The sequence below is a fragment of the Rhagoletis pomonella genome, unplaced genomic scaffold (genome assembly GCF_013731165.1).
Source record: "Rhagoletis pomonella isolate Grant_MI unplaced genomic scaffold, Rhpom_1.0 Rhpom_scaffold_00274, whole genome shotgun sequence".
NCBI lineage: Eukaryota > Metazoa > Arthropoda > Insecta > Diptera > Tephritidae > Rhagoletis > Rhagoletis pomonella.
In genome coordinates this window covers 20,153-37,956 of record NW_023458827.1, presented here as the reverse complement: position 1 = coordinate 37,956, position 17,804 = coordinate 20,153, and the positions used below count along the sequence as shown (strand labels likewise).

Below are 17,804 nucleotides of genomic sequence, written 5' to 3'. Positions count from 1 at the left end.
GTCCGGCGGGATACATTAGTTAACGGCTTAGCTGTTGTTAATATACACGAGCATGTATGAGTGTATATACATGTACATATGTACATATGCCAGCATTAGGGCGGTTCACCAAAAGTACGAAAAACTATTTAGGCTGAAGGCCTAAACATGCCGGCCCCCCTTGCGATAAGCAACTTCTACAAACTTGACCGCGTCTCAGCTATCAGGCCCACTTGTTCGGTTGGGAGAATAGAAAAAATTTTAATCTAGAAATATTCATTTGCATTCCAGCAGCAGCTTCGGCGTCCAACAAGTTCGTCCTTCTTTCTTTGTAGCTACTACAGAAATTGAAAAAGGGAATTAAAGAAATAGACGTGGTTACTATTCAAATGCACTTTATTCACGACTTATTTTATATTTATATAAAAATTCATTGTTTTTTTTTTCTCAATAGAAATAAAATCCATTTAAACAAAATTATGGCTATAATAAAATTTCATTTGAAAAAAAAACTATGCTCTGCAGACTCCGGAAAGCACCCATCCAAAGATGGTGCTCTGAGCCAGCAGAGGCCCGAAGGTATTCGGAAGAATGCCGGGTAGCAGAATATCGGCGTATACGTCGGTGCCGAATACCAGGCGTATCGGCGCGGACTCGTAAAATTTGGGATCCGCTAAACGGATATGTGCGTATGTTGCGGCGACCGTCGGATCTACACTGCTACTTGGCGTTACTCGGTGGAAATGGGGCGTAACCACGGCATGGGTCGCAACTCGTTTATTTTGGCCGTATTTCCCTCGGAGACATACGAGACTGCCCGTTTGCTCGCCGACTCGTGTTTGCTTTAGCCGTAGCTCGCGGGCCAGATCCGCAGATACAATTGTCGTTGGAGCGCAGACGTCAATAAGCGCACGGATTAAATGCAAGCGCCCTCCTGCCTCAATTTTGACCACGGCCGTCGGAGGAATAGCTACCATCGGGCGGAAGGTTGGCCCTACAATGGGGTTTTTCGCCGATAACCCATTACGGAACGCGCTTGGTAGTGATAGCTGGCGAGGCCTAGTCGCCAGTCTATCTTCATATGCGGATGGCGATGGGTTGCGCGAAGATCGCTGCAGGCGGAAAGACCGAGTTTCCGCTCTGCAGTCTCGGTGGCGTTGCTGATGCGTTCGCTGTCGTTGGTGTGGTCGCTGTCGCTTGTGCGGTCGTTGGCGCTTATGCGGTCGTTGATGATCGCGCTCGTGTTGGAGTAAAGGTCGGAAAGACCTTTTCCGGTACCCTTGCAGTAGTCAGGTGGAGAGGCCGAGTCTCCACTCCGAACTCTATAATCTCGCCCTCTTCAATATCTGGACGGAGAGGCCTGGTCTCCGTTCCAGAATCGGACGCGTATAGCGAGATCGCCGCCTCATAACTATTGCGCTCTTCCTCTTCGACTTGGACGCTCCAAGGCTTTTGTGCTTCGTCTGCGGGTCGTCGAGCTTCACCGAGGTGAAGCGTAGTGTGGTGCTTCTCACCGCATCGACGGCATCGTCCTTCGCTGGCACATCGTTCGGTTGCGTGATCTGTGGCTAAACAATTTCCACAGTATCGACCAAGTAGCGCTTCTCTTAACCTTTCTTCAGGTGTTTTCGCGCGAAAAACCGGGCATACCCTAATTGGGTGATTTGCGTCACATAAGTGGCACGGCACGACGAAGCGATGGGCATTCTTTGCGGCGTTTCGCTTTACTGCACTGAAGCGGGTCATGGTTGTCTGAAATACGCTTTTTTTATTTAGGTGCCTCAGTTAAGTTATATTTTTTTTTTTTTTTGTACGTTGTTGTTGGGTAGCGAGCGATTAAATATATAAAAGTAAAACGGATCGGCGAGAAAGTTTCGTTTTCCTTTTGCAAATCTTAAATTTTTACGATCTAAGCAGGGCGTTCTTGGGCATATCGAAATTGGAAACTGGCACGTGTAAACGCAGAATTACCCATGTATTGTGGTTGATGGGTCACACCGGTGCTATATATTTTCCTATGCAGGGTTGTACCGGAAGACAAAAAAATAAATGTCGCCCTGACATTATGACAATTCTAACAAATTTCAAAGGCAACATGAGAAAGTGTCAAACTGAGGGCATTCGCAAGAAATTTGTTTTTGTTCAGCTGATTTGTTATTTTTTTTTTTTCAAATTGATGGCTTAAATTCTGCCAATGTAAAACAAAACTTTCTTTGTACTTTGGAGACTTTTGTTTAGCCAAGATCGACACCCAACAGCCTGGGGGCCGAAAAAAAAAAGTTGAGGTGCCACTGTATGTTACCATTGCCAAAAACAGGGTAGCTCATATCCCAAAAAATTGCAAGCGTAATATAAAATTTTTGGTAAAATTCTTATGTACCAGCCAATTTGTTTTGCGCAAAAGAAAGTAGAGTATCTAGAGGCAAAATTAGTGCATACGTATCTGAATACGACACGGCAAAAAGAAGACAAAAAATATTTGCAACGATAGCCTTCTTAATGGCTGACGACAAAGTGCGATAATTTAACCGACCTACTACGTGCACCTGGTGGCATTTATTTAAGTGTGGTTACTTCTGTCTACAAGTGGCAATTAATGAAATTTATTTTTATGAATGATTTCATTACAAGCATGTGCAAAAAAAAAAAATTATTTCTCCACAAACGAGAAATAGATGGCGCCGCTGGAAGTTATGTAGTAGCGGCTTTATGCGGAGACTTAAGTTGACATTTCTACTCCGCGGCTCACATTACGATTTCCTGAATGAAAAAAAAAATCATTCAATCGATGGCCACATGGAGTAAACCCATGATACAAAAAAGAAGGTAGTTTCAATAAACAACTTTTTGATTAAAAAGCAGATTTTTGACAATTGCTCAATTGTAAAAAAATCGAAGCGGCGTTACCGAATTGTAAGTTTTTTAGTGTGGGAGATTTTATATCCTAAATATGGGATTATAAAGAAAATAGTTGTATTCATATATACCTTTTAAAAATAATCAATATCTTGTCTTAAAAACGTTTAAATTTAACATTAAATTCGATACCAACTTGCCAAATCATTATTTTAATATTGATAGAATTTTAGTGAACATATTTTAAAATTTTTTTAGTGTCCTCATGTCATCTCATTATTTCACAATGTAGTTTTCTATATCGGATACGATGATTCTGATGTAATTCAGACACTGAAATTACACATTTCGATGTGTTATTTAATACATATTGTCTTTGTCCATTTGACAGCAAATGGAATTTACTTTAGGACTCATGGGCCTAAAATTTTTCCAGCAACACATATTGTTTTCACATGAAATTTTAACACACCCAAAATTGAAGTATAAAATAAATAGATACAAATAAATTTTCAATCAAGCTGATTTGTGTAGTCCAAGAGCGTCTTTAGTAAATGTTTGGAGGCTGTTTTAATATATCCTATCTTATTATATATTTCTTAGCTTTTCTACATTCTGAGAAGTTGAGAGAATGAAGTCTAATATTCTTTTTGGGTCAACTATGATGTTTGATTTCATTTTTTGCAATCATTAGTTCATTTCGCTTGAGGAGTCGCAATGCTCATACCGGCTGTACCGATTTTTTGGAAATTTCGGACACAAATTTTCCAAGAATGGTTATAGGCTAAAACAAGCCCGATATCTAAAGGGCGTGTGGAACCTCCCATACAAATCGAATTTTTCATAGTGCATATCTCTGGAATTATTTGTGGTAGAGTCCCGGAACTTTGTATGGATATATGTATGGATTTATTGGAAAATGCGGCGTGCCACCGTAGAACTTGGAATAGAGGTAAAAAGAGGTATGAGGTATGAAAAATGAGGGTATATGAAAACGATCTCGAAGCCATTGAAAGCTAGCGGTATAAGCCAAATAAACTAAAATTCTTGTGGCGCGACACCTTCTGGAAAGTAACATGATCACAGGGTGTATCCCGAGAACCATTTTAAGCTAAACCTTCAGGGATTACATTCTCGCCAAGACCCATAGGCATATGCTGAAATTGCGTCGCAAGTTTTATGATCGGCTTAGGTAAGGTTTAACCACTTAACCCCCCTTTGTTTTCGTCGCTATTGAATTCTATAAACTGTCAGCTTTCACACAATTTAAAATGTACATGTAAGAACAAAATATTTTTAAATCGACAAAAAATTAATAAGAAAATTTGAAGGATTTTAGATATTGGGTATGGTAGCACGAAATGTCACAATCTGCTTAATTGTCAGGTTGTTAATATGGCGACGAAGAAGTGACAATGGAACTACCTTGTTTTTTGTATCATGGAGTAAACCAGTAAATGGGTGAGTATGTCTTTTATTTCTTATCATTTCAATTGCAAAATGTCAAATTCTTAATAAAATTTGCAGCCAAATTTTGCAAAATTACTTGAGCGGCGTGCAGCGCGCCTGGTCTGTGGCGGATGGTGAGACGATGGCATCTTTTATTTCACTCAAAGACAAGCATATAATGAATCGTAATTTATATGTGGAGTGTCCAGAGAATGCCGTGGAACGTATGCTGGATCCGCCCATTGATGAGATTGTTTGTGCGCATCCGAAAGTACTCTATTACTTGGGCTTGGAAACTCGCGATTTTATGCAAGCTTATCGCCAACAATCACAATGCATACAATCTGTTGTGAAAATGTTGCAACAGTTGAAGGAGGAGAACTGGTGTCTTCCCATAATGTACACAACCTGCTTGGATTTGCGAATATTAGCGCAAAAATGCGAAGAACTTGGCAGCAGCAGCAAGCCGGGGGAAATTCTTGAGAAGGCCGCAGACTGCTTAATGAGCTGTTTCCGTGTATGTGCCGCAGATAATAGATCTTCGGATGACGACACTAAACGCCTTGGCATGCTCAACCTTGTTAATCAGCTATTCAAAGTCTACTTCCGCATCAACAAATTGCATTTGTGTAAGCCATTGATACGCGCCATCGACAGCAGCACCTTCAAAGACTCCTTCCCATTGCCAGATCAGATAACATATAAATATTTTGTAGGCCGTAAGGCCATGTTCGATTCAGACTATAAAAGTGCCGATGAATTTCTTTCATTTGCGCTGCGCAACTGTCCACGCAATTTCCCACGCAACAAGCGGGTCATACTAATCTACTTGGTGCCGGTGAAGATGCTACTTGGCTACTTGCCCAAGAAGGACAACCTCGAACGTTTTGACCTACTACAGTTTCATGAACTTGCTGTCGCTCTAAAAGAGGGCAATGTTCGCAAATTCGACGAAGTTATACAACGTCATGAGATATTCTTCATCAAATGCGGCATTTATTTGTTGGTTGAAAAATTGAAATTCATTGTCTATCGCAATCTCTTCAAGCGTGTGTACATAATCAAACAGACGCATCAATTAGATTTGCGGGCATTTCAAGCGGCATTGCAATTTGTCGGCGAAACAGATGTGAGCATCGATGAAACGCATTGCATAGTGGCTAATTTGATTTTTGAGGGTAAAATCAAGGGCTACATCTCATACAGTCACAACAAGTTGGTGGTGTCCAAGCAGAATCCTTTTCCACCACTTAATACGGTTTCCTAGGAGCGGCTGATGCGTGGTGCAGAGGCTCACGGACCAGGATCTTTAAGTTATTTATAAAGCATTTACATAGTACATACATACATACTCTACATACATGGTACGCTAATAAATTGTATTTTATTTTATTTTTAGAAACTGTAAGATATGCATGTTAATGCTATAGTTAGATTTTGTGAACTCATAATTATGACTTGCGCAAGTGTAAGAAAGAAACAATTCAAATAAATAAGAAGACTTCTTATTCCCCATAGCGGAAATGCAACATGTTAAAAAAAAATCTTCAGCAATGGATGACGGCACTGGACTATGTCGCCTATGTTTGCGTCATGACAAATCAATTGTGAATATCTTTGAGCAGGAGCCTCCACAGTCAGCACAAAAAACGCCACCAACCGTTGGAGCAGAGAAAAGAATGCCAATGGTGGAACGGCTGTATGACTTGTTAGGTGTTAAGTTTCAGCAATCAACGTTGTTGCCTAGTAACATCTGCCAGCGCTGTTTTGCAATGGTTGAGGCGTTTTCCGCTTTTCGCGAAAATGTGCAAAGAATTGAGACTGAGTTGCAGAGTTGGGTGGAACGCCAAAATAGAAGAACGGCAGATTGCGTGGATCAACGTCCGGGTCTTAATGGCAACCCAGGCACATTTGAGCCTGAAGATAATTGCATAATAACTGAAGTGAACCCCAATCAAGATTACGAAAGTTCAGAGGATGATTTTTCTATGGAACCGGATTCGGAGGGCGAAGAGCATTCGGCTTCATCATCAATGACACGCATCAATTATCGCAGCAACCGACAAATGAACCAAACGATTCGCTATCGGCAACAGTTCCTATGACCACAGAGCAACAGCAAAACACCGACAACTCTATGCCTGCGCCCGAAGCACCAACTGCTTTTCCCAACATGCTTGGTAGCGACTCATTTATTGCCGGAGCAATTGTGATTAAAAACACCTTCCTTTGCCAGTATTGTGATATGGCATTTACAACGCAACCAGAATGCCAAGAGCATGAATCACAACACGACAGTGCCGCACCTTATGTCTGCAGCTTTTGTTCACAACGCACATCAAGTCGCCAGAATTTAATATACCATATCAAGGAACTACATGATCCTGAGCGGCCATATGTATGTGCATTCTGCAAAAAGGCACCATTGTACACACTGGTGTGCGCCCGTTCTCATGTCCTGTTTGCGCAAAAAGCTTTTCTCGTAATACCAATTTAACAAAACACATACGAATTCATAGCAGCGTAAAACCACATGTTTGTACGCGTTGCCCACGATCCGTTTCAAGCGCGACAGATCTGATGCGACACATTCGTACACATACAAACTCAAAGCCATTCCAATGTAGTCTTTGTCCAAGTACTTTCGCACGCAAAGATAAACTGCAGGAGTACATACCTATGTACCTTTGCCCAGGTGAGGACTTAGCATCACACCTTAATCCGCAGGTGAGTGGTAAATTTAACGTGATACCATGTGTTAATAATTTCTGTAAACTCGATTTAGGAACCGAACCTTCTGTCTAAATGGAAACGGCAGTTGACATATACGGGTTGCAACGAGGAGCTGTCTTACGATTCTTCTGAATTGCGAGATTTTTTATCTAATGATTAGACTTCGAGGGTCTCTGCTATGTGTAGGTGAGTGATGAAAAGATTTTCATATGATTTATTGAATAAGTTGTTAGAAACCCAGGCGAGTTGATATAGGGTGGTGTTGTGTTTTTGTTGTTGCCCCTTTTTTATATTTCAAATACGCTTGTAGGCAGTTGTGAAAATTTTTTCGACAGTATATATATTGAAATATTGTCGGCAATGGGCTGGCAATTGTCACTATGACAAAATTGTCGCCACAATAGCGAAAAAAACTAAATAGCCGCGTCGGAGAGCTTTCCCAGGAGAATTTAGTGAATTTATTTATATGGTAATTGCGCGCATTTCGTTACCTTTTTACTTTAATTTGAATGTTTCTCAAAACTAAAATAAAGCGCAAATGCAATTATTACATATGAATTTCATATAAATTTCATATGACTGGCGTCAATTTTTCACCGATAATTTTAAACCCGACAATGACACTTTTTCACATTTTCAATGGAATCTCTCATGAGGTATAGAAGTGGAATTTGTATGGGTACTGACGGAGTGGAATATTGATGTAGTTGGTGTCTCGTTGAGAGGGTTAGGTAATCATATAAGGGGTAGAATCAACAAGCATTCGGTGGCTTCTCAATTCTCTCGTTGTACGGTGGCAGTAGGATAAGTTTTGCCAGCGGTCGTGTTACCTGACCCTTCTCGGTGGTGATGTCCACCACACGCACTCGGTTGTCGGAACCGGGGTGCAGGTTGATTACTCTGCCTAATCTCCATTCGTTAGGCGCTAAATTGTCCTCTCTTATAACGACGAGATCACCAATCTCCATATTCTGCTTTCGATTTTTCCACTTAATTCGCTTCTGTAGTTCGGATAGGTATTCTGACTTCCATCGCCTGCAAAAGGTTTGATGTAAAGCCTTTAATTTCTGCCACCTATTTATTATGGAGGCTGGGTTTTCATTTACATCTAATTCCGGTGGCGCGAGTAAATGACCGCCTATGAGGAAATGACCGGGAGTTAGAGGCTCCAAGTCAGTTGGCTCGTTCGATGAGGGACTTAACGGTCGCGAGTTGAGACAAGACTCAACTTGGCATAATAAGGTACTGAGCTGAGCTCCTCAAAGGTGTATTTGTGGGTGGATGCAATCTTTTTGAAGTGGTTTTTGATGACTATATTTCGATATGGTTTTATCACGCGCTTCTGCTATGAACGCCTTCATTTCAGATCGTAATGATCGAGAAGCTCCGACAAAATTGGTGCCGTTGTCGGAGTACATGTTTTTCGGACATCCTCTTCTACCAACAAACCTAGCGAATGCTGCCAGAAAGGATGGGGTGCTGAGATCGCTTGTCGCTTCCAAGTGAATTGCCTTAGTCGTAAAACAAACGAAAAGGCAAACGTAGCCTTTGGAAATGCGGCAACCGCGGCCGCGATAGCTCTTAATCTCAAAGGGCCCGGTAAAATCGACACCTGTGTTTGTAAACGCACGCGAGAATGTTGTGCGTTCTTTCGGTAGGTTACCCATAAGTTGGGTTTGTGACCGTTTCTTATGGATAGTGCAGACTTTGCAGTTGTGGATGACGGACCTGATCATGTTTTTGACTCGGGGAATCCAATATTGCGTCCTAATGAGACGTAACATTAGTTGGTTTTCCCCATGCAAAGAAATCTCATGGACAAACTGGACAAGAAGGCGAGAAAATCTACAATCGTATGGAAGGATAATTGGATGGCGCTCATTATAGGCCAGATCTTGAGACGCGCCGAGGCGACCACCCATCCTCATGATATCATATCTATCGAGAAATGGATTAAGGGGCAAAACTTCACTCTTCGCATCGATGGATTCCCCGGATTTCAATTTACTATACTCTTCAAAGTAATGTTGCTTTTGACAGATTTTTATCAAGCGTTGAGTCGTTGTTTTAATTTCATCAGCGGAAATTAAAGAAGTCTCGGCTCGAAACGAAGCTCTTGTTTTTGGATGGGTTCTTTGAAAAAATCTTATAATATATGATAAAACTCTCAAAGCCCTAGGCAATCCTGAAAATCTATCTAAAATATTAGTTGCATTATCTATTTTAGTTGCTGCGTGCACATGCACCCTCTTTTCCTCGACTATTGTGTTGTAGTTTGCCTCTTGTACAGGCCATTTACTTTGGTCTTCTTGTAACCAAGAAGGTCCCTGCCACCACAAGGGATTGTCAACCAATTCGTAAGCAGGCAGTCCTCGGCTGGCTAAATCTGCTGGATTTGATGCCAAATCCACATGCAGACAGTTCTTATTACCAACTTTTTCTACTATTTTTGTTATCCTGTGGGCGACAAAGGTCCACCACGAACAAGGCGGCTTTCGTATCCACGCGAGAACGATTGTTGAGTCCGTCCACAGGTGTGCTTTTAAATGTCCCAAGTCAAGATTTCTCAGTACCGTCTCGATGATTTCTGCAAGCAGTACGGCGCCGCAAAGTTCCAATCGAGGTAATGAGATAGTCTTTACTGGGGCTACTTTTGTTTTTGCCAAAAGTAGACTTACGAAAACTTTTGCATTTTGTGTAACGCGCAGATATACAGCAGCCGCATACGCTTTTTCCGATGCGTCACAGAAGCCATGTACTTCGACGTCATCTGTTGGTGAGAAATGTACCCATCGAGGTATTCGTATGTTATCGATCTCATGGTAATGCTGTGTAAAATTTTTCCAGCGATCCAGGGTAGTTGGAGTTACGGTTTCATCCCAGTCCGTGCCTTCCAGCCAAATACCCTGCATTAGTACTTTGGCTACGATTATGATGGGCGCGAGCCACCCCAGGGGGTCGAAAAGTTTGGCGATAGCTGATAATATCGCCCTTTTCGTTGGATTATCGCTTTCTTCTAATGGTCTCGCCATAAAATAGAATAAATCCGTATGGGCGTTCCATCTTATGCCGAGAGCCTTCACTGCGCTAGTTTCTTCGAATTCAAGAAAATCTTCGGTTAGCAGATTCGACCACAAGAGTTGGTATCTTTTTCAGCGGCAGAAACTTTCGTTTATTGAATACTTGGCGAACAAATTCGATAATCTAAGCATTTATTTTTGTTTAAGAGTAAGGTTGATATCACATATTAAAGCACATCGTCGAATTTATCTGTGATTGATTTTAATTCAAGTACCATTTTTAAACATGGAGTCGTTCATTCGTTTGGCAGAGGCAATAATCGAATTTGGATCCGATTTTAGCAGCACGCCACCTGCAGAGCAAAATAAACATGGTCTTGCAATACAGCAAGACGAACTGAAAGATATGTGGGAAAAAACTAAACAAGGGTATGATACTATAATAAACAAAGAAGGGTTGTCGAAAGAAGACATTAAGGCCATAAGGAGAAAACATAAAAGCTCGTTCGCTAGCTATGTTAAATGCATGTCTGCCATGGCGAGTCAGTCCGAAACGCTTGTTAACGCAGAAAAGGATGTACAGGATCAGTCGGTACGTGAACACAATATCCACCTACCTCCGTGTGATACCGATGTGTTCAAGGGTGACTATCTGTCATGGCCACCATTTCGTGATATGTTCACAGCCATATACATCCTTAACAAGCGCCTCACTCCGGTTGAGAAACTATTTCATCTCAACCAAAAGACTCAAGGGGAAGCCAAAGACATCGTGAGAAAGTGTCCACTCACAAACGAAGGCTTCCAAACAGCCTGGAAAAGTTTATGCGAGAGATATGAAAACAAGCGTATCCTCGTAAATACACAACTGAAAATACTTTTCAATTTAAATTCAGTGGATAATGAGTGTGGTAGCTCAATAAAAAGGTTGCAGCGGGATATAAATAATTGCTTATCGTCCCTAAACAGTCACCAAATTAACGTTTCAAACTGGGATGCAATTATAGTCTACCTCTGATCCACCAAACTTCCAGAAAGTACGCTGGCTCTATGGGAACAAACCATAGACCACAAAAATGATATACCAAAGTGGGAGGATATGGACAAGTTCCTATCCAACAGATTTCAAACGCTGGAGACTTTATCAGGCTTAAAAAATTCCAAAGCTGTGAGAGCGCCAAAGCCGCAGCACACACACAAACCAGCAGAAGCCTCCCCAAAACGACTTGGCGTTTTCCAAGCAAGCGTGACCAAGTTCACTTGCATAATGTGCCAGTCCAATGAGCACAAGTTACGCAGCTGTTCCCGCTTCTTAAAGATGACACCATCTGAAAGAATAGAGTTCATGAAAAACAATAACTCTTGCTTGAACTGTCTTAAGTCTGGACATACTGTGTCAAGATGCACATGCTCGTTTAATTGCAGCAAGTGCCACTCCCGACACCACACGCTCCTGCACCTTGAGACTGACCAGCAAAAGCCTACCGCGAACCAAATGCCGCCAAGCTCAACTGGTAATCGAGCATCTTCATCGAAGCAAGCACAAACAAGACGCAAGACAGGAAAACCAAATTCAACTGGGGACAAAAATGTCAAGTCTTGTTTTGCAAATTCAAATACTGGTGTGCTCCTAGGAACAGCGCGCGTAAATATACATTATAATGGAACCGATTTTTCTGCCTAAGTGAGGAAGACAAGTACTGTGAGGAGTTGTACAAGAATACAACTCAACGTACCCAAGACGGGAAATATGTAGTTTCGCTACCATTCAGGCAGGATTTTCCAGAGAATGTCTGCCTAGGACCCTCCCTAAAAAGAGCGTGCTCACAATTTTTCCGACACGAGACGCGGTTGGCCAAGGATCCTGGACTACAAAAGGAATATAACAGGGTATTATCGGAATACGAATCGTTAGGGCATATGTCAAAGCTAATAAATAATATACCAGCAGAGTCCTCCGACAACTATTTCCTGCCTCATCACGCGGTCATCAAGGCAGAAAGCACGTCAACAAAACTTCGCGTGGTTTTTAATGCCTCAAGTCCGACGGCAAATGGTGTAAGCCTCAATGATGTACTGCTCCCAGGACCCGTACTCCAGGCGGATCTTCCCATATTAATCCTACGTTGGAGATTATATAAATACGCCTTCAACAGCGACATCGAGAAGATGTACCGGCAAATTATGGTGCATGACAATCACACTAAGTTCCAGCGCATAGTTTTTCGTACCGATACGAACGAACCGATCAGTCTTTACGAGCTGAAGACGGTCACTTTCGGGGTTAACTGTGCTCCTTACTTGGCAATAAGGACACTTTTACAACTAGCTGATGATGTGGAAAACTCCTCTCCGATAGCATCCAATATTTTACGAAGATGCATGTACGTCGACGACGTTCTAGCGGGAGGACACAGCATTGACTCTGCGATAAATGCCAGAGATGAAATAACCCAAGTGTTAGAGTCAGCCGGTTTTCCATTAAGAAAATGGACTGCCAATTGCGAAGATTTACTGAAAGACATTCCAAAAACGAATGTTTACACGGGGGCGTGGTGGAATTACGCTCCGGTGTAAATATAGCAGAAAGAAATAAATAGAACCAAGATATTGTGATTTTAGTTTTAATTCAATACAGGGTCAATTTATTTCAATATATATATATATCTGTGGATATAACAAACTATTTAAATACCTTTGGACTGGAGTGGCCTGGTAGCTGCTGAGTGCTCGTTGAACTGCTAAAACCGAAGTGAAAAATATAATTTGCGGTTTCTAAGTGTGGACCGCCGGACAATAACTGACGTGAAGGGGAAACTTAACGAAGGTTCATGGTCCGGCGGGATACATTAGTTAACGGCTTAGCTGTTGTTAATATACACGAGCATGTATGAGTGTATATACATGTACATATGTACATATGCCAGCATTAGGGCGGTTCACCAAAAGTACGAAAAACTATTTAGGCTGAAGGCCTAAACAAGTGTCTCTTGTTTTGTTGCATCTAATTTACTAACCAGCTAAGACTTACGTTAGGACTTGGTTTCTTGAAGCACTTTTAAAATTTTTGCGGAGCTCATTTTGTCTATTACAGCTTCTGTGGCGAAGGCCAGTCTACATCAGAGTACATAACAATGTTCCAATGAAGACCTCACAAAGTGGTATACAATTTGCTTTATAAGTTCTCTTCTGGAAGCAGGTTTTTGGATGCCATTGAACTTATTGATATCATGCCAAGGTACCGTGTGAGATTTCTTGAACATACTATGTGGACCAGAAAAAACTGTAACGGAACCTCTTACTGAACCGCTTCTCTAAAAAAAAAAATTACGAATCTTGACTGCTATTTTGAGAATTCCAAAAAGTGCCATAAATGCCTACTTCGTCTTTATTTTGTTTTGTACTTTAACCGTATTGCCCATTCATAATTGGATATTCCTTTCTTTTTATAGTTCGCTGGTGTAGATTTTCTACATAGCTGCACATGCTTTTTCCCAGTTCCCTTGCCGCCACAAATTCCCAGTTTTCATAGCTCTTTTCCCTTCTCGACAATTATACGCCATTTATTCTTTTGGTGTAAGATTCTTTTGCTGTATTCTGTTGCACTTTTTTTGTCTCTCTAATCTCGTATTTGATTTGTTCTCGGCTTAATGTAATCATTTGTCTGTTTCTTTGAATGCATATTTGTGTATTTGTTCCGTTGTAGTTTTTTGTTAATCTTCTCCTACATACTTGCGCCTTTTGTACGTAGTTTTACCATTGTCACTGTGCTCTAGTGGCTGATAAAAATAACGAGTATTCAACGCTTTTGTTCCGAGTATGCAAAGTGTCTGAGGGGAATGATATGAAGAATGATCCCTGAATGCACTTGAAGGGATTGTTTTTGTGCTTCTGTATGCAAAAGAAATTTTTGTGGTATACTCGTAGTTCTGTTAAATGAAACATTTGTACGTGTTTCCTAAACACTGCCAGAAATTATATTTTCCTGAAAATTTTTATCATTGGTATATGTAAATACATATCTTTTTCGATTTTCTTGGATTGTGTATATGGACCGCTTGGCTGAAAAAAGGCATATCATTTGACACAGACAGACAGACAGACCAATTTCTTAATATGTTTCCCGAGAAAAATCGACCCATGGAGGATTTTAGTCAGAACTTTTCTTTTATCAAATAATGAAGTTCTGTCAAAAGAAAACTACCATTCCGTCATCATTATAACCTTCGATAATAATCAATACACGGATTTCCTCGAGCCACGAAGGTAAAGAAGGAATAAAGCTACGCACATAAGTTTCTCTTCTTTATACACCGAGAGCTCGAAGCTAAATCTAAGAGCAGTTTATTCAATTTACACTTTCTCTAAATTAAGCTTCTTTTCACCTGATTACTGTAGCGTCTTCTAAGCAGAGCTTAAAGCCCTGAAGAAAGCACGGTTGACTGATACAAAATTTTGATCTGCGGGCGGAAGCTTTCACTTATCTCAGATAGTCAGACCGCTATAAAATCCTCGCAGAGTTGCTCAACTCAATGGATACAAAAATATTTTAAATGATCTGTTTAGGGTAATCACTATTAATGAATATTTGCAGCCTAGTCCAAAAATGCTCCTAAACTAGGCCATAAATGATCCCGAAAAAGTCCCAAATTGTCCCAGGTTTAATAAGTAGATGCCTTAGCTCCTTCCTAATTTAGGCTGCTTTTTTTGTTGTTATCACTTTTAACGAATATTTGCTCTGCCATTACTCAGCCTAGTCCAAAAATTCTCCTAAACTAGTCCTGAAGCCGTCCTGACCTGACCTGAAAACCTGAAAAATGCCTGAACCAGTCTCGAAAAGACCCTGAACTAATACCAAAATAGTCATGACCTAGTCTGAAATGGTCAAAAATTAGGCCCGAAATGGTCCTGAAGAAGTCCCGGAATGATCCCGGTCTTAAAATAGTCCTGAACAGGCACCGAAACGCTCGAAAAAGGCGTGAATTTATCCCGAAATGGTCTCGAACAAATCTTCAAATGGTCCCGAGATGATCGTCTCCTATTAGCCCCAAAATTACCCCGAACCAGAACCAAAAATATGCAAAGTCAGTCCTGCATCAGTCCGTAAATAGTCCTGAGCTAGTCCCAAAATGTACCTAAACTGGTAGCGAAATATTCCTGAAATAGTCCTGAACTATTTTCGAAATAGCCTAGAACTATTCCCAAAATGATCCTAAAATAGTCGTGTACTAGCACCAAAATGCTGCTGAACAGGTCCCGAAACAGCCCCGAAATGATACCGGCATACTCATCAAAAATATTTATTTGATCAACAAATTTTGGGTAGGCACTGTGGCCAATTGTAATCAACAACTACCACCTCTGTGTGGTTTTAGGTTATGCAGAGTCCACAAAAAACTATGTAGTCATCGGAGGATGCATCAAACTAGAGGTGCAAAACTATCGATGGCACTATCGATAGTATCGATAGTTTCAATTTGACACCACTAGCCACTACTGCGATATTATTGGAAATAAAAAATTGCCAAAAATCCACACTAAGCCCTAGCTACTTCAAACTTGCAATTTTTACTAAAACTTAATGGACTACAAAAGCGCATACTCAAAATTTTTCTGAGAAATCTAATTAAGAAACTCAAAATTTTGATGACTCGAAAAATTCGAACTTTCGTTGTTTTTGTAAATTGTTACAAATTTACACTCGGAACGTGTTTTTTATTATTGTTCCTTAAAATGACTAATTTTATTATTTAAAAAAAAACACACACTAAAAACAAAACCGATAGTAAAATCCAAAAAAATATCGATAACAAAACCGAAAAAAATATCGATAACAAAATCGATGGCAAATTCGACAATAAATGCGATAGCAAAATCGATAAAAATAATGGCAACAAAATCGATTAGAAAATCGATAAAAAATATCGATATAAATATCGATAACAAAATGGATGAAAATATCGATAACAAAATCGATTAGAAAAAATATCTACAACAAAATCGATAAAAATATCGATAAAATAATCGATAAATAAACGATAAACAATCCATGAATCCTCGATAGCAAAACCGATAAATAATCGATAACTAATCGATAACAAACTCGATAAAAATACCGATAAGAAAATCGATAATAATATCTATAAAAAATTCAATAAAAATATCGATAACAAAACCAATAACAATATCGATAAAAATTCTTTAAATATATTGATTACAAAATCGATAAAAATGTCGATAACAAAATCGATAAGAATATCGATTATTATATCGATAATTTCCGAAAATTTCGGTAGCAAAATCATCTTTTTCTTTATATTTATCTTTGTTTTTACTTTTATGTTTTATCATTTTCTTCATCTACACATTCCCCTTCACCTTTGCCCTTATATAAGTAAAGTGTTTAAATATACCTTAGTCTTCATTTTTGCCTTTATCTTTACGCATCTTTGTTTTTGTTTTTATTGTTACCTTTGCCTTTATCCTTTTCTTTATCTGCGTACGTACTCACCTTTACCTTCATTCTTGTATTGGTCTTTTTCTAAGTGTTATTCTTTAACCTTTTATTAGCAAGTTTTTGTTAAATTAATACCATGTGCATACACTCAAGAAGCACTTGTTTCAGCCCCAATTCTGTTTCACCATTTCCGTTGCACCATTTCCGTGTGCAATTTCATTTGAATTTACCAAACTTACTCACAACCAACCAGCCGCCGCTAAAGAGGTTTCACTTCAAAAAATTCTAAGTTATAAGTTAGTCAATAGGCAATAGACATTAGTCGACAATACTTGATCATAAGTCATTATTTATTAGTCATAAGTCATTTTAATCAGTATTCAGTCGTTTGCCATTATTCATTAGTTCTTCATTAGTTGGGCTGACTTGTCAAAACACGGCTACGCTACTGATTGGAATCAACTACGAGGCAAAACCCTATCACAACCGGCGCCTGTTTGCCTGCGGATCTGGATAAGGTCTGCCACTACAATCCAACCAGAGCTAAGGTAAAAGCGATTATTGTTCCACTTTCCAAATCATCCGCGCGTCCAGCTATTTTGTAGTAGATTGGCGAAAATGAGCAATCTTTGCTTTTCAAGAATATTTTTTTCGTTATTTCGTACAGTGTAAGGCCTACATATGTGAAACATATATGATTTCCCACAAAAATAGCACGCATATTTTATGGTGCAACACCCAAAATTTATCTACATACACACATATGTATACACATATCCACCCATGCAGCAGCTAATTTTTTGTACACACACACAGAGAATGCATTATAAACATGATTTCTTGTAAGAATATTAAAGAAATAAATAATAAAAATAAAAAGAAATATGTACAACTCGAAATCTGGTTGAGTGCGCAGCATAAAATAGTGCAAAATTGCAAAAAAGTGGCTGAAGGGTAGAAGAAATGCATGCAACTAAATGATAACATGCCATAGCAAAGCAGCAGAAAATGAAGGACAAATGTGGTTGCAACCACACACACACACGCAGTAAAAATAGTTCACAGTACCCTCCTGGTATCTGTATAATATCGAGGTCAGCGTAGTGTAGGCGGAGCGGCGGTCTGGCAGGCATAGCAGCAGAGTGCTTTTCGCAGGCGCACAGATATTAGGTGCGTTCGTTTAAAATCTCCAGCAGAAACCAACCAACTGCCAAATTTCGGCGAAATGTCATCTGTTCTCTCACAAGAGAGAAATATCCAAAATAGTACGCGAACAGAAAATTTGCAGAAACTTGCAAGTTAGACGAACA

The 17,804-nt window shown here is 40.0% G+C and overlaps 2 protein-coding genes and 1 pseudogene across 2 annotated transcripts; all 3 read left to right on the top strand.

Moving 5' to 3' along the window:
* Nucleotides 1–4,368: 4,368 nt before the first annotated feature.
* On the top strand, nucleotides 4,369–5,646 carry LOC118750505 (PCI domain-containing protein 2 homolog; the record flags this gene model as incomplete). The annotated part of the gene is given in 1 exon segment (XM_036485217.1): nucleotides 4,369–5,646. A coding segment is annotated over 1 exon segment (1,183 nt), but the record flags the coding sequence as incomplete, so codon positions are not given.
* Nucleotides 5,647–5,807: 161 nt separating this feature from the next.
* LOC118750504 lies at nucleotides 5,808–7,197 on the top strand (annotated as a pseudogene).
* Nucleotides 7,198–10,323: 3,126 nt separating this feature from the next.
* Nucleotides 10,324–12,571, top strand: LOC118750508 (the record flags this gene model as incomplete). The annotated part of the gene is given in 2 exon segments (XM_036485226.1): nucleotides 10,324–10,466; nucleotides 12,194–12,571. Coding segments are annotated over 2 exon segments (521 nt in total), but the record flags the coding sequence as incomplete, so codon positions are not given.
* Between the last annotated feature and the right edge of the window lie 5,233 nt (nucleotides 12,572–17,804).